The 20,277-nt window shown below is 40.2% G+C and overlaps 1 protein-coding gene across 13 annotated transcripts in view; it reads left to right on the forward strand.

Annotated features, from left to right (window-relative positions):
* The first annotated feature begins 6,494 nt into the window (after positions 1–6,494).
* Positions 6,495–20,277, forward strand: part of stxbp5l (syntaxin binding protein 5L) — a 169,717-nt gene continuing 155,934 nt past the window's right edge. For all 13 annotated transcript variants that reach the window (XM_058082203.2, XM_058082207.2, XM_058082204.2 and 10 more), the window contains exon 1: positions 6,495–7,222. In XM_058082203.2, coding sequence (XP_057938186.2) covers positions 7,052–7,222 — 171 coding nt within the window. In that variant the 5' untranslated portion in view covers positions 6,495–7,051. The remainder of the gene's footprint in view (positions 7,223–20,277) is intronic.

The following is a 20,277-nucleotide window of genomic DNA, read 5'->3' on the forward strand; positions in this document are numbered from 1 at the left end:
AAAATGGCCTAAAAAATATTGTCATTAATATAGGTTATGAACAACATTTTGTAGGACAATTATCGTTGCAAAACGTGTTATCATGACAGGCCGAGTCTGATGTGAGATGCTGACCTTTTAATAGTTTTTTTTTTAAAAAGCTCAGGTTTTAGTGGCTCTGTCGTTATGCCACTTTGTCATGGCACCATAACGCTGGCATAAAATAGGTCTGGGCCCTAATAGGAAGACATCTGGGTCAGGACCAGAGGATGCCACGTATTTATTGTGTCCTCGTGTTGATGTGCATTATTTAGAGCCACGAAATACAATCTTTTCCTCAGTTGGAAAAATCCCTCATCATCCAAATTGCTTCTGGTTGCAGTAGCACACTTTGATACAAAAGAAAACAAAAAGCAGCGGAATCAAGAGGTCTTCATAACTGAGAGGCGACAAAATGTGATATTTTCAGTAATTACACTGCAACAATATCTCAGACGGCTTTATAGAATACATCATTTATTGGCACAATATTTTGAATAGAGAAAATGACCTAGAATGTTAATTACCATCTCGCAGGGAAAACAAAGCCGCTTTTGTGAAAGTGAGTATTCAAGCCGGCCTGTAGACTCGAACATCACAGATCATGTCTTTTCGCTCACATGAAACACATCTGAATATATAAACATCTGTGCAGCTGGTTAATTTGGATTGATTAAAAAAATACACTAAGATTTCTCCATCTTGAAATAAACTGGACCTTTAAGCTGAAAATACTTACTTTCAGAATAAAATACTTCATACAACTTCAATAAAAAGGGGAATTTTATTAAAATAAGTAAAAATGAAAATACATATTTGTGCAAAATTAATAGCTGGATACTGAAAATCGTCAATCTTGAAATAAAACCAAATTAATCTTACAAGTAGGCTACAAAATCTTTACAAAAATCGACTTGTTCCTTAACTCCATCCATGCAATCATTTTTTATGCCGCCTATCCTAAATAGGTATGCTGGAGCCTATCCCAGCTGTCTTTGGGCAAGAAGCCAATCACATTTTTCTTAATTCATGCTATTGAAAATCACAACCAGATGTCCTAATTTGATAACTTTCATACTGTGTGTATTTTTTTCAACCAGTATACGAAGTTGCTGTACATTTAGTCATTCGTCACATTCGTCTGTATTGGTATTCAAAAATTGTTTACCGTATGACATTATTTTTCTTTTTAAAGGAGAACTGCACTTTAAAAAAAAAAATTGCCCATTATTCACAATCCTCATATTAAACATGAACAGCATGGGAAAACAAGTTAATATGAGCTAGCTAACAACCGGCGTCATGGGAAATACCTATTTGACGCTAGAGCCCTCACAAAAAAAATCCGAAAAAAACAGTGTTTCATTTACATACCTGACTTGTATTAACCAAGCTACAGTGATATTATTATTATTATTGCAGCAGCTAGCATGAAAAAATATTTTTATCTGGCGGACTCACACGACGCCTCGCTAAGCGCTAGGAAGAGTGGATACCTAGCTCTCAATTTTGCTACAAAGACTCAACAAGATGCTTGTTTACTGTCAGCATTTTTTTTTTACCTGAGGACTGGAGCACACGTCTTGTGCTGGAAGACACAGCCATCCCAAGGATGCGCCTAGGAAAGACGTTTTAAATCATGAAAATACAGCAAAATACTACAACTATTAGATGTTATTATCAGTGTATGCATTAAGGCATGATCACAGCATGGATATCAAACCATGCAACGTTGTTGTTTTTTTTATAGGGCTTCATAGTTGAAGTGGGTGTGTCCCAATAGCGTGTATTGTTAGCTAGCTCAAATTAACTTGTTTTCTTGTGTTATAATGCACAGAAAAGGGAAAGAAATGTGTTCATGTTTCACATCAGGATTGTGAAGCTTACATTAAACTTCCATATTGGTTCATGTAACTCACACAGAACAATGAACAACTTCATGCTGTCACCTTTCTTCTGCATTGTACCTACTCATCATGCATTATGTAAATCTCAGGCTGTAATGTACATTCAGGCGGATTCAAAAAGGCTGAACAACATCTTCAGTGTCATTGTGAACTTCTCAGCGTTGCCTTTTTGTATCATCTCCTCCTAAAATGAAGAATAGGACACACAAAGCATGTGTGCTGCGCTCGGTGTAGAGAGCATCAAATGTTGCCCGAGGGCAGAGGCTGGTGATGTAAACTCTTATGTAATATCACCCATCCTGCAGCATTAAAATGAGCTAATTATGATACCTTTGCGATTAAAGATTAGATTTAGACTATTTTACACATCAGTATCCTTTCCTGTATAGTAAATGTGATTGATGAATTCATTTTATTCATTAGTTTATTCATCCAAGTATTTCATGACGCTGATTACATGTGCGATGCTTGTCCCATTCTTTCTTCGTTAAGCTTGCATGTTATTATTACCACAGACGCCCCTTTCCAGACGCAGGACATGTGCTGTGCGTATGGCAACACAGAATGAGGCATAGAGAACCATGTCAGCACACAGCAGAATAAATTAATTAAGGCACCTATGAGTTCTTGGTGGTGTAATGGTACAGCTGCTGCCTTCAGTTATTTTGCACTAAAAATAACATATTGAACAATTTATTTCCTGTGTACTCGTAGTACTCCGTGCCCTTACTATAAGGCCGGTTCAAGTCAAATAGTATAAAAGTAGCTTTTAATGCGTCTGTTAGTGCCGATAGATGCGGTGACCAAAGCTGCCCAGGTCGGACCGATATGATTTTTTTTCATGAAGCTCATAAATTTTGTAATAAGGGGCCCCTCGGCATGTCTGTGTGGAGTTTGCATGTTGGGTACTCCGGTTTCCTCCCACATTCCAAAAACATGCTAGTTAATTGGCCACTCTATATTGTCCCTAGGTATGAATGTGAGTGGGAATGGTTTGTCTATATGTGCCCTGTGATTGGCTGGCCACCAGTCCATACAGAAAATGGATGGATGCAATAAGGGGCTTCCACAAAAAATTCTGCTTAGGACCCCAATTTGACCAGGGTGGAGGGGGCGGAAGCAGAAATAAAGCACCACACATTAAAACTACAAAATAAACTACAAGTAGGTACATGAATGTATTTCATCTTGACTAGAAAATAACATCAAGTCACTTACAACATTTCAAAAGAAAGTGCCCAAGTGACATTTGTTTGTGGCCTCCTTAATGGATGAGGACAAGCAAGAATTATTATGTGTTTTTTTATGCCTTTAACGACAGTCTGTTAAAATATTAAAGCATGGTCTCCAACCAATATGACCATGATGATTGTTTCTGTCACCACAAAAAGTACCCCAGACTAATCGACCATACGGGGGCAAATTCACTGAAGCTTATTTATCCTGTCAAGCTTTGTTTCAACACATTAGAATAAACACTAGTAGATAAACACGATATTAGAATGAATTATTCCCACTTGAATATTGCAATATTGGCAACATTACACCACACCCTGTTCTGTATATCACCTGAGAACAACATAATAAGTCTTTCAGATTACTTAATAGCTCAGGGTTTAGTATAAGAAGAAAATGGGTAATGGTTTTATTTCATTTGAACATGCATCAGATTACAATTGAATGCATCCCATAATCAGTTCCCAGTTCCACATGTCCAAAAGGAGTAGGAAGAAGCAAAGCTTATTAAATTCTACCCCTCCATTTGGTACTTTTACAATCAGTAACTGTTACATTTGTTCACTTCCTGCTTTCCATAATACAGTTTAAGTTTTTTTTTTTAAATAATGCACCTTGTACCGAAGTACGAGGTGATATGACCATCCAATGACATAATGGGTACCATAGTAAGTGTCAATATCGTGATATATATAGCACATCATGACTGGTTCAAGACTCTTCATCCTTGTATTTAGCAAACATCAACTGCTTGTATTGTTTCTTGAATTGGCTCATCGTTGTGCATTGTTTGATTTCCTTACTCAATCCATTCCATAGTTTGATTCCACATACTGAAATGCTGTAGCTTTTTAACTTAGTCCTAGCATATAAGTGTTTCAAATGTAGTTCTTCCCTGAGATCATATTTCTCCTCTCTTGTAGAGAAGTATTGGATGACATTTTTAGGTAATTGGTTATTTTTAGCCTTATGCATTATTTTAGCTGTTTGAAGATGAACTATATCAGCAAGTTTAAGTATTTGTGATTTTAGAAATAAGGAGTTAGTATGTTCTCTGTAGGCGGCATTATGAATTATCCTTACTGACCTTTTTTGCAGTACATTTAGCGAGTGAAGATTGCTTTTATAGTTATTACCCCATATTTCCACACAATAAGTAAGATAGATAAAATGTCCAATAATGCTGCCCTATATACAGTATAAAACCCTGCAAATGTATTTGAAGCTCCTTTGGGTGCTCTTCAAGGCTTTTAGTTAGGATCTTGCAGCCTAAAGACCCATGCAGCAGTGAGATGGGTTAATAGGTGTGCTACATTCACATTCACATTGCCAGTCTTATGTCATGCCTTTCCATGACACTATCAAATATTAAAATTCAGTGGAATCGAGTGGAGACAAGACCGCAGGCTTTGCGTGTTTAAACTCAACGGATAATCTCTGCAGATCTCAACCAGACCAGCTCAACAAAATATACAACAGGAGCTTTAATGTGGTTTTAATGACCCGTTTTACACAACCATTGCTTATAAAATAAATCAATAATGTAGCAGGTAGCATTGTAAGCAAGATTACACAAAATTGTGTGTTCCTTGTTGCCAGCAAGTCTTCAATCAAGTGACATTAAACGTTAGTATTCCCTTTCTTTTGACATTTACTGTATATGGCACGTTATCCCATCTTTTACAAGGATTGTGGAATTGTGGTAAGTGGAATAGAAAAGCCATGGCAGTAATTGTTTAGCTATAGTGAGGTTAAAATGAGTCATGGATATCTATACCGCTTATCCTCACGAGGGTTGCAGGTATGCTGGAGCCTATCCCAGTCTTTGGGCGAGAGGTGTGGTACACCCTGCACTGGTGGTCAGCCAATCACACGACACATATAGACAAACAACCATTCACACTCACATTCATACCTATGGATAATTTGGAGTGGCTAATTAACCTAGCATGTTTTTGGAATGTGGGAGAAAACCAGAGTACCCACAGAAAACCCACGCATGCACGGGGAGAACATGCAAACTCCACACAAACACTACCCAAACCCAAGAATTCCTGATCTCCTGACTGCGTGGCCAACATGTTATCCACTAGTCCACCGTGCGGCTCATGTTTTGATGATTTGGATATTGGAAAAAGAGGGGACACAAAAACCTGACAGGAATATTATTGTTTTATTGTTGCAATCTGGGGCGGCACGGCGGTCGAGTGGTCAGCGCACAGACCTCACAGCTAGGAGACCAGGGTTCAATTTCACCCTCGGCCATCTCTGTGTAGAGTTTGCATGTTCTCCCCGTGCATGCGTGGGTTTTCTCCGGGTACTCCGGTTTCCTCCCCCATTCCAAAAACATGCTAGGTTAATTGGCCACTCCAAATTGTCCATAGGTATGAATGTGAGTGTGAATGGTTGTTTGTCTAAATGTGCCCTGTGATTGGCTGGCCACCAGTCCAGGGTGTACCCCGCCTCTCGCCCAAAGACAGCTGGGATAGGCTCCAGCACCCCCGCGGCCCTCGTGAGGAAAAGCGGTAGAAAATGAATGAATGAATGAACGAATGTTGCAATCTGTAAAAGTTGGATCGGCATCTGAAGTAATGCGGTCCGTTTACTTGACTGTCCATGTGTCGATGGTCGACCTAGTACATTCATACTTTCACTCATGGTCATGACATGGCGAAAAAAAAGCAGCTGAAATGAGTTTCCTCTGTAAGGTGACTGGGACTCACACTAAGAGGGAGGGAGGAGTTTAGAGTAAAGCTGTAGGCGGAACTGAAGGAGGTGGTCGGAGACTACAGAGTCAATGATTTGCAATGAAAGTCATCATTGATATGCCATTTCTTCACCTTTTGTGTCCCACTCCATCACCTTCTGTTTTGTGTCTGACTAGGGCTGGCCATCGAGTCTTAAGCATTGATGGGAAACGGAACTAACATTGTATGTTTTGGTTTTTAGACTGCATTTAATAGAAATGAAGAATGCACAATTTGGACAAGGGGGGGAGGGTGCTGTTCTCCACATTTCAGGGACATGCATAGAAAATCATGAGTCACAATGGTGTCATTGCAACCATCCATTCAAGCAGAATCACGGCACCACCCGGCATCCTCCTCCATGAAGCACTAGTAGCCAGCTGGCTAACTGACATGACCTCATTATTATCTACTGTATTATTGGCTCTCTGATAAGTTAGTTGTAAAACATTTAACATGCAGTATTTACAAAATAATACAAGCTATACAGGAGAGTGAGAGAGAGAGAGAGAGAAAGAGAGAGAGAGCGTGAGTGCAGGGGGAGGGGCCAAGCTCGCCAAGGCTTTTCAGTACCGTGGATAGCTCCAGTCCGTGTGTGTGTGTGTATGTGTGTCTTGGCTGAAGCGACAAGCAATCACATCCATCCTCACGCAAACACCCAGCATTTCTCAATGTGTGTGTGTCTGTGTGGGCCTCCTCGTGGATTGCGTGGAATCCTGCTGTTTTGCTGCATTGCAGCGTGAAAAGTGTGTGTGTGTTTTTTTTTAAAGGAGTGGATCCTGGCTGCTCTAAGTTGTTTTTGCCTTCCACTCACACAGGAGCATGGCTGCGTGGCTGTGTGACTATTGTTGACGTGTGGGATGTTCCTCCAAGCCATGTGGATCCTACTTTAGGATCTCAAAAGTGTGAAGTTTGGGCGAGGCGAGCCGCATCTGCATCATCGACGACGAGTGCGTGGCGGAGAGTGATCCGGACGCATTTATTCGGAGGACATCAGCCAGGATGAGGTGCCTGTTGGACTTTTTAAATTGTACTTAAAGACAGAGGAGACTTATACATCTGCAGGAGCAGACCTTTTGATTGTGCATCAGCCAAAAGCCACGTTTCACATTTACGTATTCAACCGAAATAAAGACATCAAACATGAAGAAGTTTCGGAAGGTGCTGGACGGGTTGACCACCTCTTCACCAGGTGGCGGGACTATGGGATCTCCATCGTGCGGCAGCGCGGCTGGGACCCCCACCACAGCGCCAACCCCCAAAGAGATCGATGTGCAAGAGACACTTGTGTCGGAAAACTTTCAGCTGTGCAAGGTGGGTGCATGACTAAGCTTTGTTCCCTTTGAGGCAACTAACGTCCAGCCTGATAGTCCTCTGTCATTCTCACCTTTTTCACGTATTCCCGTTTTGGCATGGTGTTGCCTGAAAGTTCCCTATTACATCCAAGACATCAAAGGAACGCTCCCAAATCGTCTAATTCTTACCCGACCTTGCATATTTTCGACATAATCATCATCTATGTAACACACATCTGGCAAGTGGGTGCAGTTTTGGGACGCTCCGACCAGTATGTGCGGTACATGTGTGCATAAACCCACCCACCCCCACCGGAGAGGAAGTCGGTGAATAGGAGCCTTCGTGTTGCATCAGTGAGCACACATAAATGGTGTTGAGGCGATGACATAACTGGTGTCCCTCCCTTGCATACAAAGTGCACACAAGAGGGACCCTGCAGTACTGTCCTTATAGTTGATGTGCTTTTCACTGGGAGGAGGAAGAGGAGGAGGATGATGGAGCTGGTGCTGATGTGCGTGCTAGTGTGCTAGTGTGTGTGCTGGGGTTATAGGTGTATTTATAGCACCATGCATTTCGGAGCTGACTGCAGCGATTATTCCTCGCGCTGTAAAGAAAAGGCTGAATTTTTTGGCGAGGGCTGTGAATAATTCATTGAAGAACCCAAGAGATTGGGTTGTTTGCAGTGCTATATTTTTAAGTGGGGGCGAATAGGGCGGGAGGGAGTTTGTCTGTTTATTTCTACAAAGGGATCGGAAGAGGAGAAAGGGATGCTGCAGAGTGCCTTCAACAAGGGGAGGAGAAAGTGCATGATGGCCTCGTCCCAAGCAGGAAGCTGCGCCTTCTCGCTGAGTGCCTTAATGTGTTGTTGGTATTAAATACGCTGAATTGATTGATGCTCTTTGTGGACAAAGCATCCAATCTGCTCTCTCACTGTGTGTGTGTGTGTGTGTACAGGTGAGGCACACAAACGGAGGAAGATGCAATCGCTCCTTTCCATGTGTCCATTTCTCACCCCTGACAGAGTTCAAAGGGTGATGGACCGGTTTTAAGTCTGTCTCACGTATCGTTTTATCAGAGTTTGTTCCCTCGTTCTCTTTGGGAGAACTCTGACCTCCTCTGCCCCTCCCCTCCTCGAGACACGAGACCACCGTGGTGCCTCTTATATTCAGAATAAGGGGACCTCTAAAGTTGCATAAATACTTCTTGTTTACATTTAGTAACCACAGAGAGAAAGATATGCGCATTTATAATCAGACTGGTAAGCCCCCTGCGCATACATGGGGATCGAACAGTGCTAGCCGACAAGCTAAAACCCCGAGCTGTCAGCTTGTTGTCCGGTGTGGCTCTGTGAGGCGTCAGGGTACCAGGGTATTTTTTCCCAAGGCCACACTAGCTACACATCAACACATACCACAAAAATAGCGCAGTGTAGAATATTGTCATGTCGGCCGAATGACAACAAGTCACAAATTAGCCTTTTATTGGTATCTACTGCATGGCGGTGTAGTGGTTAGCGCACAGACCTCACAGCTAGGAGACCAGGGTTCAATTCCACCCTCTCCCCGTGCATGCGTGGGTTTTCTCCGGGTACTCCGGTTTCCTCCCACATTCCAAAAACATGCTAGGTTAATTGGCGACTCCAAATTGTTAATAGGTATGAATGTGAGTGTGAATGGTTGTTTGTCTATGTGTGCCCTGTGATTGGCTGGCGACCAGTCCAGGGTGTACGCTGCCTCTCGTCCGAAGGAGGCTGGGATAGGCTCCAGCACCCCCCACGCCCCTCGTGAGGAAAAAGCGGTAGAAAATGAATGAATGAATGAATGGTGTCTACTTATAACGAGACACACTCCACACTTCAATGCGTCTCGGCAACTCTTCTTCTTCTCAATCAGAATCATACACAATACAGTCGATCCTCATTTATTGGAATTGATTGATTAGTGAATTTCGGCGAAGTATTATTCAATATTAATGAATTGAATATTTCCAAAGTTAGAGCATAGAAAAACCGTTTATGACCTTCTAAGCACGGGTTTAACATTATCAGAGCCCTGTAGACTTGAAATAACACTCACATGACTTAATATAGTAGACACGCTAAGCAACAATAAGACATAATTACTGACATGTTAGCATTGGGAAAGTTCCTTGTTGTTGTATCTCTAAGGTTATGTGGGTCGAATGCATGGCGTTAAAGAAAAAGATCAACGTCAGTCCGTCATCTATCCTCACTATGACATTTGTCATTGGTGTACACCGCTATTTTTTTTTACATCATATTGCGTACATCTTGCATGCAGGCTTTCCAGGGACACAGGATGCCCACAGCTTTAAGCAACGCATGCTAATTTATTTATTGTAAACTTAACAAACAGGAGACTAAGGAGCCAAAAATGGGCCACTTGCATATGGAATAGTAGACTCCATGCAGTTGATGGTAAGGTGATGTCGGTTATTACAGCTTAGTCATAAGTAAATGGTTTCGGTTTGGATTTCGGCTGTGTCGACTACCGCCTATGTCGACGTGAGTAATCCAGTCCAAGTCGAGATAAAAAACACTGATGGTCTTTTGAATAAGACTCACACATACCTATCCCAAATGATTCATTGAAATCGACAACACATCTTTCTCTGTATTGTTTTGAATGTCTTCATAGTGTGTGTGTGTGTGTGTGTGTGTAGGAGTGTTTAGAATTCTGGCTACCTTCTCAAAGTTAGTCATGACTTCTGTCCTCGGCGTTGCCGTGTGGGAAGATGCCATAACTCCTTTTGTTTTGATCCCATTTCACTGGTTTGTATATTTCAATGGAGAATTCCGTGGTGGAAAACTGCGGTTGCAGAAATGCTGATGGAAGCGTTTATCGAAATCTCCATCAGGCTGATTGAAGAAAAAGTGTGAAATGTGAGGTAGCAGGTGCTTGAGAAGCTCATTGAATCTCGACTCTCATTTCTAGCAAAGAGAGACTGCGGGGAGAAGATGAAGATGAACTCACAGGTTTTTCTTTGTGGTTATAGACAAACAACCATTCACACTCACATTCATACCTATGGACAATTTGGAGTCACCAATTAACCTAGCATGTTTTTGGAATGGGGGAGGGAACCGGAGTACCCGGACAACATGCAAACTGATGCAGGATATTGCTGTTTGTACGATGCACCTTAACCAACCCAGGTCAAACTCAGGTCTTCTAGCTGTGTGGCTACGTGCTAACCATGTTGGCAAACAATGCAACATGAACCACCACTGCAGTTGTAGGAAAAGGGTTATCGTGTTTATTTAATACAGCACTTATATAGACCTCATAAACAATAGCAATGAAGTGGATTCAGTCCTTATCTGGAAATGCCTTCTGACTGGACCTAACCAACTTACTTTGGCAGAACATCTTGGAATCCAAACACATCTTGTGTAACAATCAGGTCACATTGGCCTCCAAAAGTCACAATTACAGTATACCAGAAGAAAAGTCATATTCAGTGTAAAAGAAAAGAGTCATTTTAAAAAAAAAATATCAGGTGATCCTTTTGTGGCAGGGCTGAAATGCATTGGAAATATTTTTTTGATCATTTCTAGCAAAGAGAGACTGCAGGAGAAGATGAAAATGAACTCACAGGTTTTTCTTTGTGGTTATTTGGCAGACTTGAAGCTAAGGGAATATTTTGGCGCTGACTTGAAACATGTTTAATGTGGCATTCATGAAATAGCGATTCGAACATTATTCAGAAAAAAAGTATATGTATTGATGAGAGTGGGTACATACCACCAAACAAACTAGTGTGTTCCTTTGTAGTCATGGCCAAATGCTTTGAGAATGACACAAGTGTCAGATGCTACTATGTTGTTCCCCAAACCAGTTAGTTATCACTTTTGCCTTTGGAAAAGGCATAGTTTATCTCCAAACAGTTTTTGGACTGTAGGGTGAAGTTGCAGTGAATGTTTGCAGGATGGTTCACTGTCGACATGACACACAACTGATGGCAGCACTCACCTTTTCAGGACAAGCCTTTTTGTGGATGCCCAAAACAATCATAAAGGGAATTCTTCAGAGAAAATGACTTTGTCCCAGACCTCAGCAGTCCAATCGCTATCCCTTTTCCAGGAACCACCAGGCCATTTTTCAAAAGTGTTCACCTCAAAGTGCATACACCTGCCTGCTACCATTCCTTATACTATAGACCCCATGAACAATAGCAACAACGTGGATTCAGTCCTTATCTGGAAATGCCTTCTGACTGGACCTAACTAACTTACTTTGGCAGAACATCTTGGAATCCAAACACATCTTGTGTAACAATCAGGTCACATTGGCCTCCAAAAGTCACGTAGCCCTCTTAATTTTGATTACAGTATACCAGAAGAAAAGTCATATTCAGTGTACAAGAAAAGAGTCATTTTACAAAAACCAAAATGAGATGATCCTTTTGTGGCAGGGCTGAAATGCATTGGAAATATATTTTTTTGATTAACTTCATTTTTTTTTTTACAAAGAGGGACTTTGTAATTTATTACCATTCATCTTCTCACTCTTCACAACATTCTGGAATATATGCAAATAGCTACCCTAGAAACAGAGGCAGCAGTCTTTGTGAAATTCATTCTCAAAACTTTTGGGCCATGACTTTATACTGTATATAGTGTATTGCAGTGTATCCTCTGACAAACTCATTGCAGTAAATTGCATGGGTGCACTGAAGAGGAGCACTGAAAGATGTCAGGAGGCCAAATGGATGGTTGAGTCAAAAGAAGCCTGACATATAGATTGGTTTTCTTCATGTTTCTTTCAATCGTCATTCTGCCATAAACACAGACGGATAATAACACATATACAGTTAAGCCAGGTTTGGGGAGATTTCTCAATTTACGAATAAATAAATAAGTAATACACTCCTATAATAGACTGTAATGTGTTGCAATAGCTTTTAATATGGGCTCGTGTACCATTACTGTTGAGACATTTTAGCCATTCAGAGGTAAAACCTTGGAAAACAGAATATGTTCCAAACATACAGCAGACGATCGAAAGCTTTTCTTTGCTTACTCTTCCACACTACCAAGTATGACGAGAGCCTGTGGCTGCAATGTCAGCACACAGTGTGTGCAAACAATACCAAAAGGGAACAATGTGTGCTCTAAAGATGAGTGATGGAGATGCAAAAACCTGGTGATGTCAGAGAGGGCTCTAAATGCCTTAAAACATTGTGACAGTATCAGGTTAGACGTGGTCGCCTGACTCTCTTATGCTGATTTGGAAAGCCATGGTAATGCTAGTAAATGTAAGTAAGTATTTTATGTAATCTTTATACACAATCTACAAGCTTGTGCTGTTGGAAATTCTGGGGGGAAAACTATCATTTTTTTTCCCTCTCATTTTCCCCAATTTTTTGAAACATTCTGAAAAATGAAAACATTGACTACACGGTTGCAAATACCGAATATTTTTTTTTGTCGACTAATTTGCGGCTTGTTGTTTTGATTAACCAAGCAATCCTAGATGGACCAAATCAATTTCAACCAAACACATTATTAATAGTTTTATTTTAACAGTAACATACTATTCTGTTATTTTAACATCTGAAATCAGAGCTTATTTAAATTTTTCAATAACTCAAATACCAAAATAGTTGTTGATAAATAGGATCATTGATTCATTATCAATTAATTTTTGCAGCTGTGGTTTGACAGATAAAATGTTCTTCTGGTTTGCCAGCCTCACTTTGACTAATTTCTGTCATAATGAATAAATTTTTCTCTAATTTGACTATAATATTTTTGTCCAGAAGGCTTCAAATTACCTGTAATGTTTATCCTCTGTTTTTATTTTTTTTTTACCTGAAGTTAAATTACTAAAACCACAATAAATAAAATATAATCCATTATCAAAAAAAAAAACCCTTAAATGGTGGCAGCTGTACCATTACACCAGCAAGTGAATTCTGTCATTTTATTCTGTGTGCGATGTCAGATTACTGGTGTCCTTTTCCACCCTCACCTGCCTTGGGTTGGTTTGGTGCTCTATGCCTCACGGCAGAGATGGGCATTCTTACCGCAAAATGAGGATTACCATGGATCCCGGTGCCCTAGAGCTGCAGTGCGTGTTCTGAGGTTCGAGTATGGCGCCCGGTCCATGTGAGATTAAAAGACACAATATATTTGTGCATTGGTTATGTAAAGAATAATACAAATACAGCATAACATTTTATTGAATCGATTATTTTCAATCATACACATTTGTACCGTCTGGCTGCCTATTATTTGTACTCTATTATACGTCTTCATCACTTTGACTTACGTCTTAAAGCACATTCCACGACTTGTGTTTTGTGGGATCTCTGCAATGTCCGAAGAAAAGAAAAATTAAATAAATAAAAAGGCCACTTGACACACATTATCACACGTGTTTGAGAGTAAAAGGCTTAATATTTTAGGATCTGGAGCTTGTTAAAAAGTGCACCCATGGGACATCTTCAGGCCATTTTGCATTTATAATATCCTTGAATTAAATTATTAATATCAAAATGAGATTTGCAATGACCCTTTAAACCAGCAAAATCACACTGAATGAAACAAGCCATCCAATGCCAATTAGAATAATGAGATAGAATTCATTTTTTATGGGACAATGTAATTACTTTTTAATTTTTTTTTTGCAGCAAGCCCCTCCAGAAGACTAATAGGAATTGTAATAAGATCTCTTGTACATGTTGTTTGGACTTGAGCTAAACTAGTCCCTCTTTAGAGTGCAGCTATTCAAATGGAAAATTGGTGCTAGATAATGGCAATACTGCAAAGACAGTGGATAATACAGGTAAAATGTCCATGTTAATCAGATTTCACACTTTGTTCGGCAGCCCTTGAACACACCATGGTTGCAAAAAGTGAAACTTATATACTTGTCCCCCGTTTATAGCGGTCAATTGGTTCCATCATCCAGTTGGTGACTGCAATAAGTGAATTTAGGAGTACGATTTAATATTAATAAATTGAAAATTTTCCAAGTTAGAGCACAAAAATCCTGTTTATGACATTCTAAATACAATTTTTACGATTATTAGAGACATGGAGACATGAAATAGCAAGCCTTTAGACCAGAGGTAGGGAACCTATGGCTCGGGAGCCAGGTAGGGCTCTTTTGATGACTGTATCTGGCTCTCAAGCATTTCTTACCACAATAAAAATGTATTTTTGCTAACATTTTAAAGTAAACATCACAGAAATGAAAAATATTATTCAAAATCAACAACTTTCTTATGCATTTTAATTCGTCCATCTATATTCTGCTGCAATACGGCCAACCATATCTATCTTTCCTGATGATATTTTCCAGGTCAAACACCAAAACTCGATTATTACTGGGTAATGCTGTAGTCTACCTCGGTCATTGAGATGTCAAAAAAACATGTAAATGTAAACTTTCCTCCTTTAGTCAAATAGCTAAAGCTGCAGAACCAAGCCTTCTGACGAAGATGGCCAAAAGAATGAAATACGTCTACGGAGTACGGTGCAAAACTATGCAGCAGCAGAAGTTGTATTAATGGCAACAAGTATTTGATTTATTGTTGGACACTGCACTGCTCACGAAAGTGTGCTGGCCACACCCCATTGGCGTGGGGTAGTGTGCCTGGTCTACGTAATTAGAGCCCATTATATCTAAAACTGTTGGTCTTACATAAAAATGCACACATTTTATTGTATTCAATGTTTAAAAAAATGTATATGGCTCTCACAGATGCACATTTTAAAATATCTGGCCTTCAAGGCTCTCTTCGCCAAAAAGGTTCCCGACCCCTGCTTTAGACTCATATTATTTACAACACTTTGCTCCAGCATCCTACCAAAAGTTTTGCCCAAAAAAAAGCACAAAGAGGTGATGATGCAACTCCACAACAATAGAAGAGAGCATGTTTGGTTGAAGTTTAGAAAATTGTAAATCGAAATTGTTATTTCCATGTAAAACAACCATTTATTTATTTGTGTTGTGGCGTCAGAGTGATGCTTCAAATGTACTTTTTGTGTTGAAAAATTTTGATGAAACTTACCTATGTTCTACTGTTGATTACTAAAGAACGGAAAAAGGTAGAAACTAATGTTTTTCTCGAATGAAAGATGAGAGTCCAATATTTCTTTTGTCTCCAAAGCCCAAGAACACAATATTTTGTGTGCCTTGAAACATCAGTTGAAATCAAAAATGGCCGTTACAGAGAGGGACTGCTTTTGAAGAATGGCTGGGATTGAATGAGTTAATTTCATTAAATTACATTCAAGCCTCATTCGGACTTACACTACAGCGTGTCAGAATGTGTGATGGAAGAATGTTTTGTCATAACTTAAAAAAGTACTCTTAACAACAAGATAAAAGATGGAGGCTGGAGGCAAGTTGGGATGTAATTATTATTTGAAAATATAAAAATAATTTCATATTGATGAAGTGATGGTCAATTTTAATTTAACAAACCAATCTTTTTTTTGTGTGGTGTTTTGTTGAAGTTGTATAATTGTCTGTAAATAGTTAGAAATTTTCATGGACAGATTTGACCTTGTCTATTGAGACGGGTCTTTGGAGTTTACAATATATTATTCAAATAGATTTTTTGTAGCTGCGAATTAAGGTTTAAATAAATTAATTTAAATAGTAGACGGCCGCACGGTGACCGAGTAGTTATCATTTTGGCCGCACAATGGGGGGATCGGACTGCGCACAGTGTAGACACATCACCAAAACCTCACAGGCAGGTTATTCAGAGTGTCAGGCACATTTCAATGCAACCAGCAACCACTATTTCATAGAACCGTCTGAACCAGTATGTCAACCATAGTGGAAACTCAACCTGACGGCAGCTGAAAGCATGATGCCAATCTGGGCTGGCTCTACGCTGGGGCATGCAGGGGGGGGGGGTGGCAACGACCCCCTAACTAAATGCGTTCCCCCCAACATCAACATTTTAGACCTGAAAACTCAGCCAGAAAAAGCAGCAGACAAATCCACTCATCGCTCGTCTCCGTGGCTGTGCTCTTTGCTTTTTCATAGCCCAGATCGCCCCTCCCTCCCCTCCTCTCAGTAATCATCCAATCACTGGTGCAAATGCAAATGAGCCAACATGCAGCGCGGACTTTGTGGAAACAGTGACCAATCAGACAACTACTAATCAACAACAAAAAAACAATGATTAATATAAAGTTGGTTGTTAAAATGTGGCTGTAAGATATATTTTTTTACTGTTCTTTTTTTCTCGAGGAGGAGATACCACAAATATACCATCAAAGGTTCTCCTATTTGGCAACGTAGAGCAGGAATGCTGGTGAAAAAACAAGCAAGATGCTTAGATTAGCCTGATGCTTTTTAATGTAACTGTCAGGAACAGATGATGTGTCCCATGAGGTGGCGTACGTGGTGACGTGCATGGTGGCCTCTGCGCATGAAAGGCAATGAGAGGCGTTCATTTGAAAGGTTAAGATTCCACTCGGCTGTTGTTAAACCCTCTCACGGTTTCTCTCCTCCCTCTTTGCCACTTGTGCTGGTGGAGGTACGGAGGCATGGGTGCGCCAGGCTGCGCTGCGCCGGACTGCGCTGCGCCGGCACAGTGCCTGTAGCTGGTCTACAAAATTAGAGCCCAATGTGTTTTAGGTATTTTCATTTGTACACTTCATGAAGGAAAGGTTCATTGTGGCAAATATTTAATAATAATCATTTCTCAGAGTTCCTAAATAGACTTTTCTATTCATAAACATCACAAGTTAAAGCAGCATCATAAGTAAACAAATCTTATTTTGAGCTGACACTGTTATCGGTGTGTCAGTGGGAGACACGCTCACATTTTGTATTTGCTGAACCATTGTAGGCAACTTTAAAAGCTAATATGCTAATAATAAAGAATAATAGTAGTACAAAAATATGCTTGCTGATTGTCCATCCATTTTCTATGCTGCTTATCCTCACCAGGGTATGCTGGAGCCTATCCCAGCTGTTTTGGGGCGAGAGGTGGGGTACACCCTGGACTGGTGGCCAGCCAATCACAGGGCACATATAGACAAACAACCATTCACACTCACATTCATACCTATGGACAATTTGGAGTAGCCAATTAACCTAGCATGTTTTTGGAATGTGGGAGGAAACCGGAGTACCCGGAGAAAACCCATGCATGCACAAATATTTGAATCAATTGACTGTATATGTCTGTATATTGACTGCAGTATATGTGGACTGTACAGTATACAGTAACTGTACAGTAACTGTACAGTATATATGACATTACCTCGCTCTGTTTGCAGCAACCTGCAGTGTGTGTGATGACTCAGTGTGGTGGACTTCCACATCGTCTCACATTTCCATGTGTCAGAGGCCTCAGGAGGGGTCTCGACTAAGAAGGAGGTTATGCCAGGTGGAAAAGGAAAGCTAAGAAAACAAAAACAATAAGAGTGAATATATTTTTGACATTCACTTGCCTCATCGAACTTTGCCACACACAACCGTGCAGATGAAAAACAGCTTGGTGACCACGAGCCAGTTTAATTGGGAGGGGTCACGGACATTTGCCGCAATAGGAATGTGAGTGATACCAACCAGCGTGTGCAGTCTCAGCAACAGACTCTCATTCCCTTAAGTAAACTTCTGCAATCACACTCACAAAAATGGATCTCCTGGCAAAGGAGCAGAGCTCTCTTCTGGTAGGGTAAAATATACTTTTGTTGGACATTCAGGCTGCAACTCATGACTATTTTCTTAGTCGATTAACCCGATATATTTTTTGTGTATACAATATTTCAACTGGGCGGCACAGCGGTCTAGTGGTTAGCGCACAGACCTCACAGCTAGGAGAACCAGGGTTTAATTCCACCCTCGGCCATCTCTGTGTGGAGTTTGCATGTTCTCCCCGTGCATGCGTGGGTTTTCTCCGGGTACTCCGGTTTCCTCCCACATTCCAAAAACATGCTAGGTTAATTGGCGACTCCAAATTGTCCATAAGTATGAATGTGAGTGTGAATGGTTGTTTGTCTATACGTGCCCTGTGATTGGCTGGCGACCAGTCCAGGGTGTACCCTGCCTCTCGCCCGAAGACAGCTGGGATAGGCTCCAGCACCCCCGCCACCCTTGTGAGGAAAAGCGGTAGAAAATGAATGAATGAATGAATGAATATTTCAACTGTCTTTTTAAATTAGGGGTCAGCAATGATGTCAAGAAAGGAGACCTTACATTTGTCGCTAGTCACTTTTGAGAAAATACGTCACTAAGAGGGTTTGGAAAGTCGTCAGATTTAGGAAAAAAATGACGCTGGACTGAACATTGGATCTTTAGGAAGAGAAATTGCACTTATATGCAGAAATATGAACTCGAATGGACTTTTTGTTGATATTAAAGTTTTCTTTTAATTTTACATAGATATGCAAACCACTGAAAAAGGCTTACAGAGTTAAAACATGCTCAGTGGAATTTTGTTGTTGTAAAAGGTAGAATTTAGGTAATGTTTTGCTGTTTTTTGATAGTAAAGGTTGCCGAGGCCTGTTCTTAAATAATCAGTAAATCGTAAATTACCAAAATATCATAAGATGAAGATGCTGAGGTTCTCATTGGGAGTGACCAGGATGGATAGGATCAGGAAGGAGTACATCAGAGGGACATTACATGTTAGAGGCCTTGGAGATAATGTCCTTTAGGTTGGACTGAGGAGAGATAGTGAATATATTGGTAGAAGGATGCTGCCAGGTAGGAGGCGTAGAGGAAGACCAAAGAGGAGGTTTATGGATGTAGTGAAGGAGGACATGAGGGTAGTTGGTGTGAGAGAGATGATGCAGAAGACAGGGTTGGATGGAGGAGATTGACTGTTGTGGCGACCCCTGAAGGGAAAAGCCCAAAGAGAAAAAAGAAGATTATAACTTTTCCCCATCCTAATTTCCTGAATTTACAATTTGATTTTGTTTTGTGTGTTTCTCATAATATTATGCTTAAAATTTTTTCTTAAATATCTTGACTCTGGCCCTGTGATTGGCCACCAGTCCAGGGTGTATCCCACCTCTCGCCCGAAGACAGCTGGGATAGGCTCCAGCACCCCCATGACCCTCGTGAGGATAAGCGGTAGAAAACGAACGAATGAATGAATTTTTACTCTCTGCTAAAATGGCATTATTTTTCCACATAATTAAACGTTTTTTGTCATAGTATTTTTACTTTATTTTTGTAAAATTACTCGTGTTTTTCAATTTTTGCAGTTTATTTTTTTTTTTTGCAATTTTCAACTTGTAAATTTTGTTCTTGTAATATTTTGACTTTATTTCCACGATATTATGATATTATGATATTATTTTTCCCAAGCTAATTTTTCAAAAATTATCACTTTATTTTGTTTTCTTTGTTTCTCATTATGACTTTAAAAATGCCTTTTTAAAAATTAATATTTTGACTTTTTGCAAGTAAAATGACATTTTTACTCCCGATATTATGCCATGTTTCAGATCAAATTATATATTTTTATCATTAGATTACATTTTGTTGTAGTTGTCTTGTTAACATGTTTTTAAGGGCCAGTTACAACCATGGGCATGAAATGGCCCCTGGGCCGCACTTTTGACACCCCTAGAGAGGCTGAAATCAGAGGGTATTTACATTTCATAATAAATAAAAAAACTTAAAATATTAAAAACCAAAATATTTGTTGATTAATTCATCGATTAATTGTTGCAGCCCCAAAATACAATGTTTTCTTATCTGTTAGCAGGTTAGAAGGATTTTAAGTGTTTTGAGAAGCCCCCACCCCCAACAAACACCACTGATTCCTTTTAATTGCAGCGTATTACATAGTATACAAAGTTTGACTAGTCTGTCATTCTAATCATGCCACTGGTTGGAAGGACAACGATAAACAGAAATGTTGCTGCCAAGGGTTCACAAAACAACTGACTTAATCAGCGTGAGCACTTTTATAGCAGAGAGACTCTTGATTTTGTTAACGCAGGAACAAGTTTACTGCAGCAGTTCAGTGACAGCTGCTGTGTCAGGGATGGAACACGGGCTCTTTCTTGAGGGAATTTGACGCATTATAACTTTTGGAGCACTTGGAGTCAAACCAGCTGACTC

Source organism: Doryrhamphus excisus, linkage group LG12, assembly GCF_037039965.1.
Source record: "Doryrhamphus excisus strain RoL-2023G ecotype Guam linkage group LG12, RoL_Dexc_Guam_v1.1, whole genome shotgun sequence".
NCBI classification, from domain to species: domain Eukaryota; kingdom Metazoa; phylum Chordata; class Actinopteri; order Syngnathiformes; family Syngnathidae; genus Doryrhamphus; species Doryrhamphus excisus.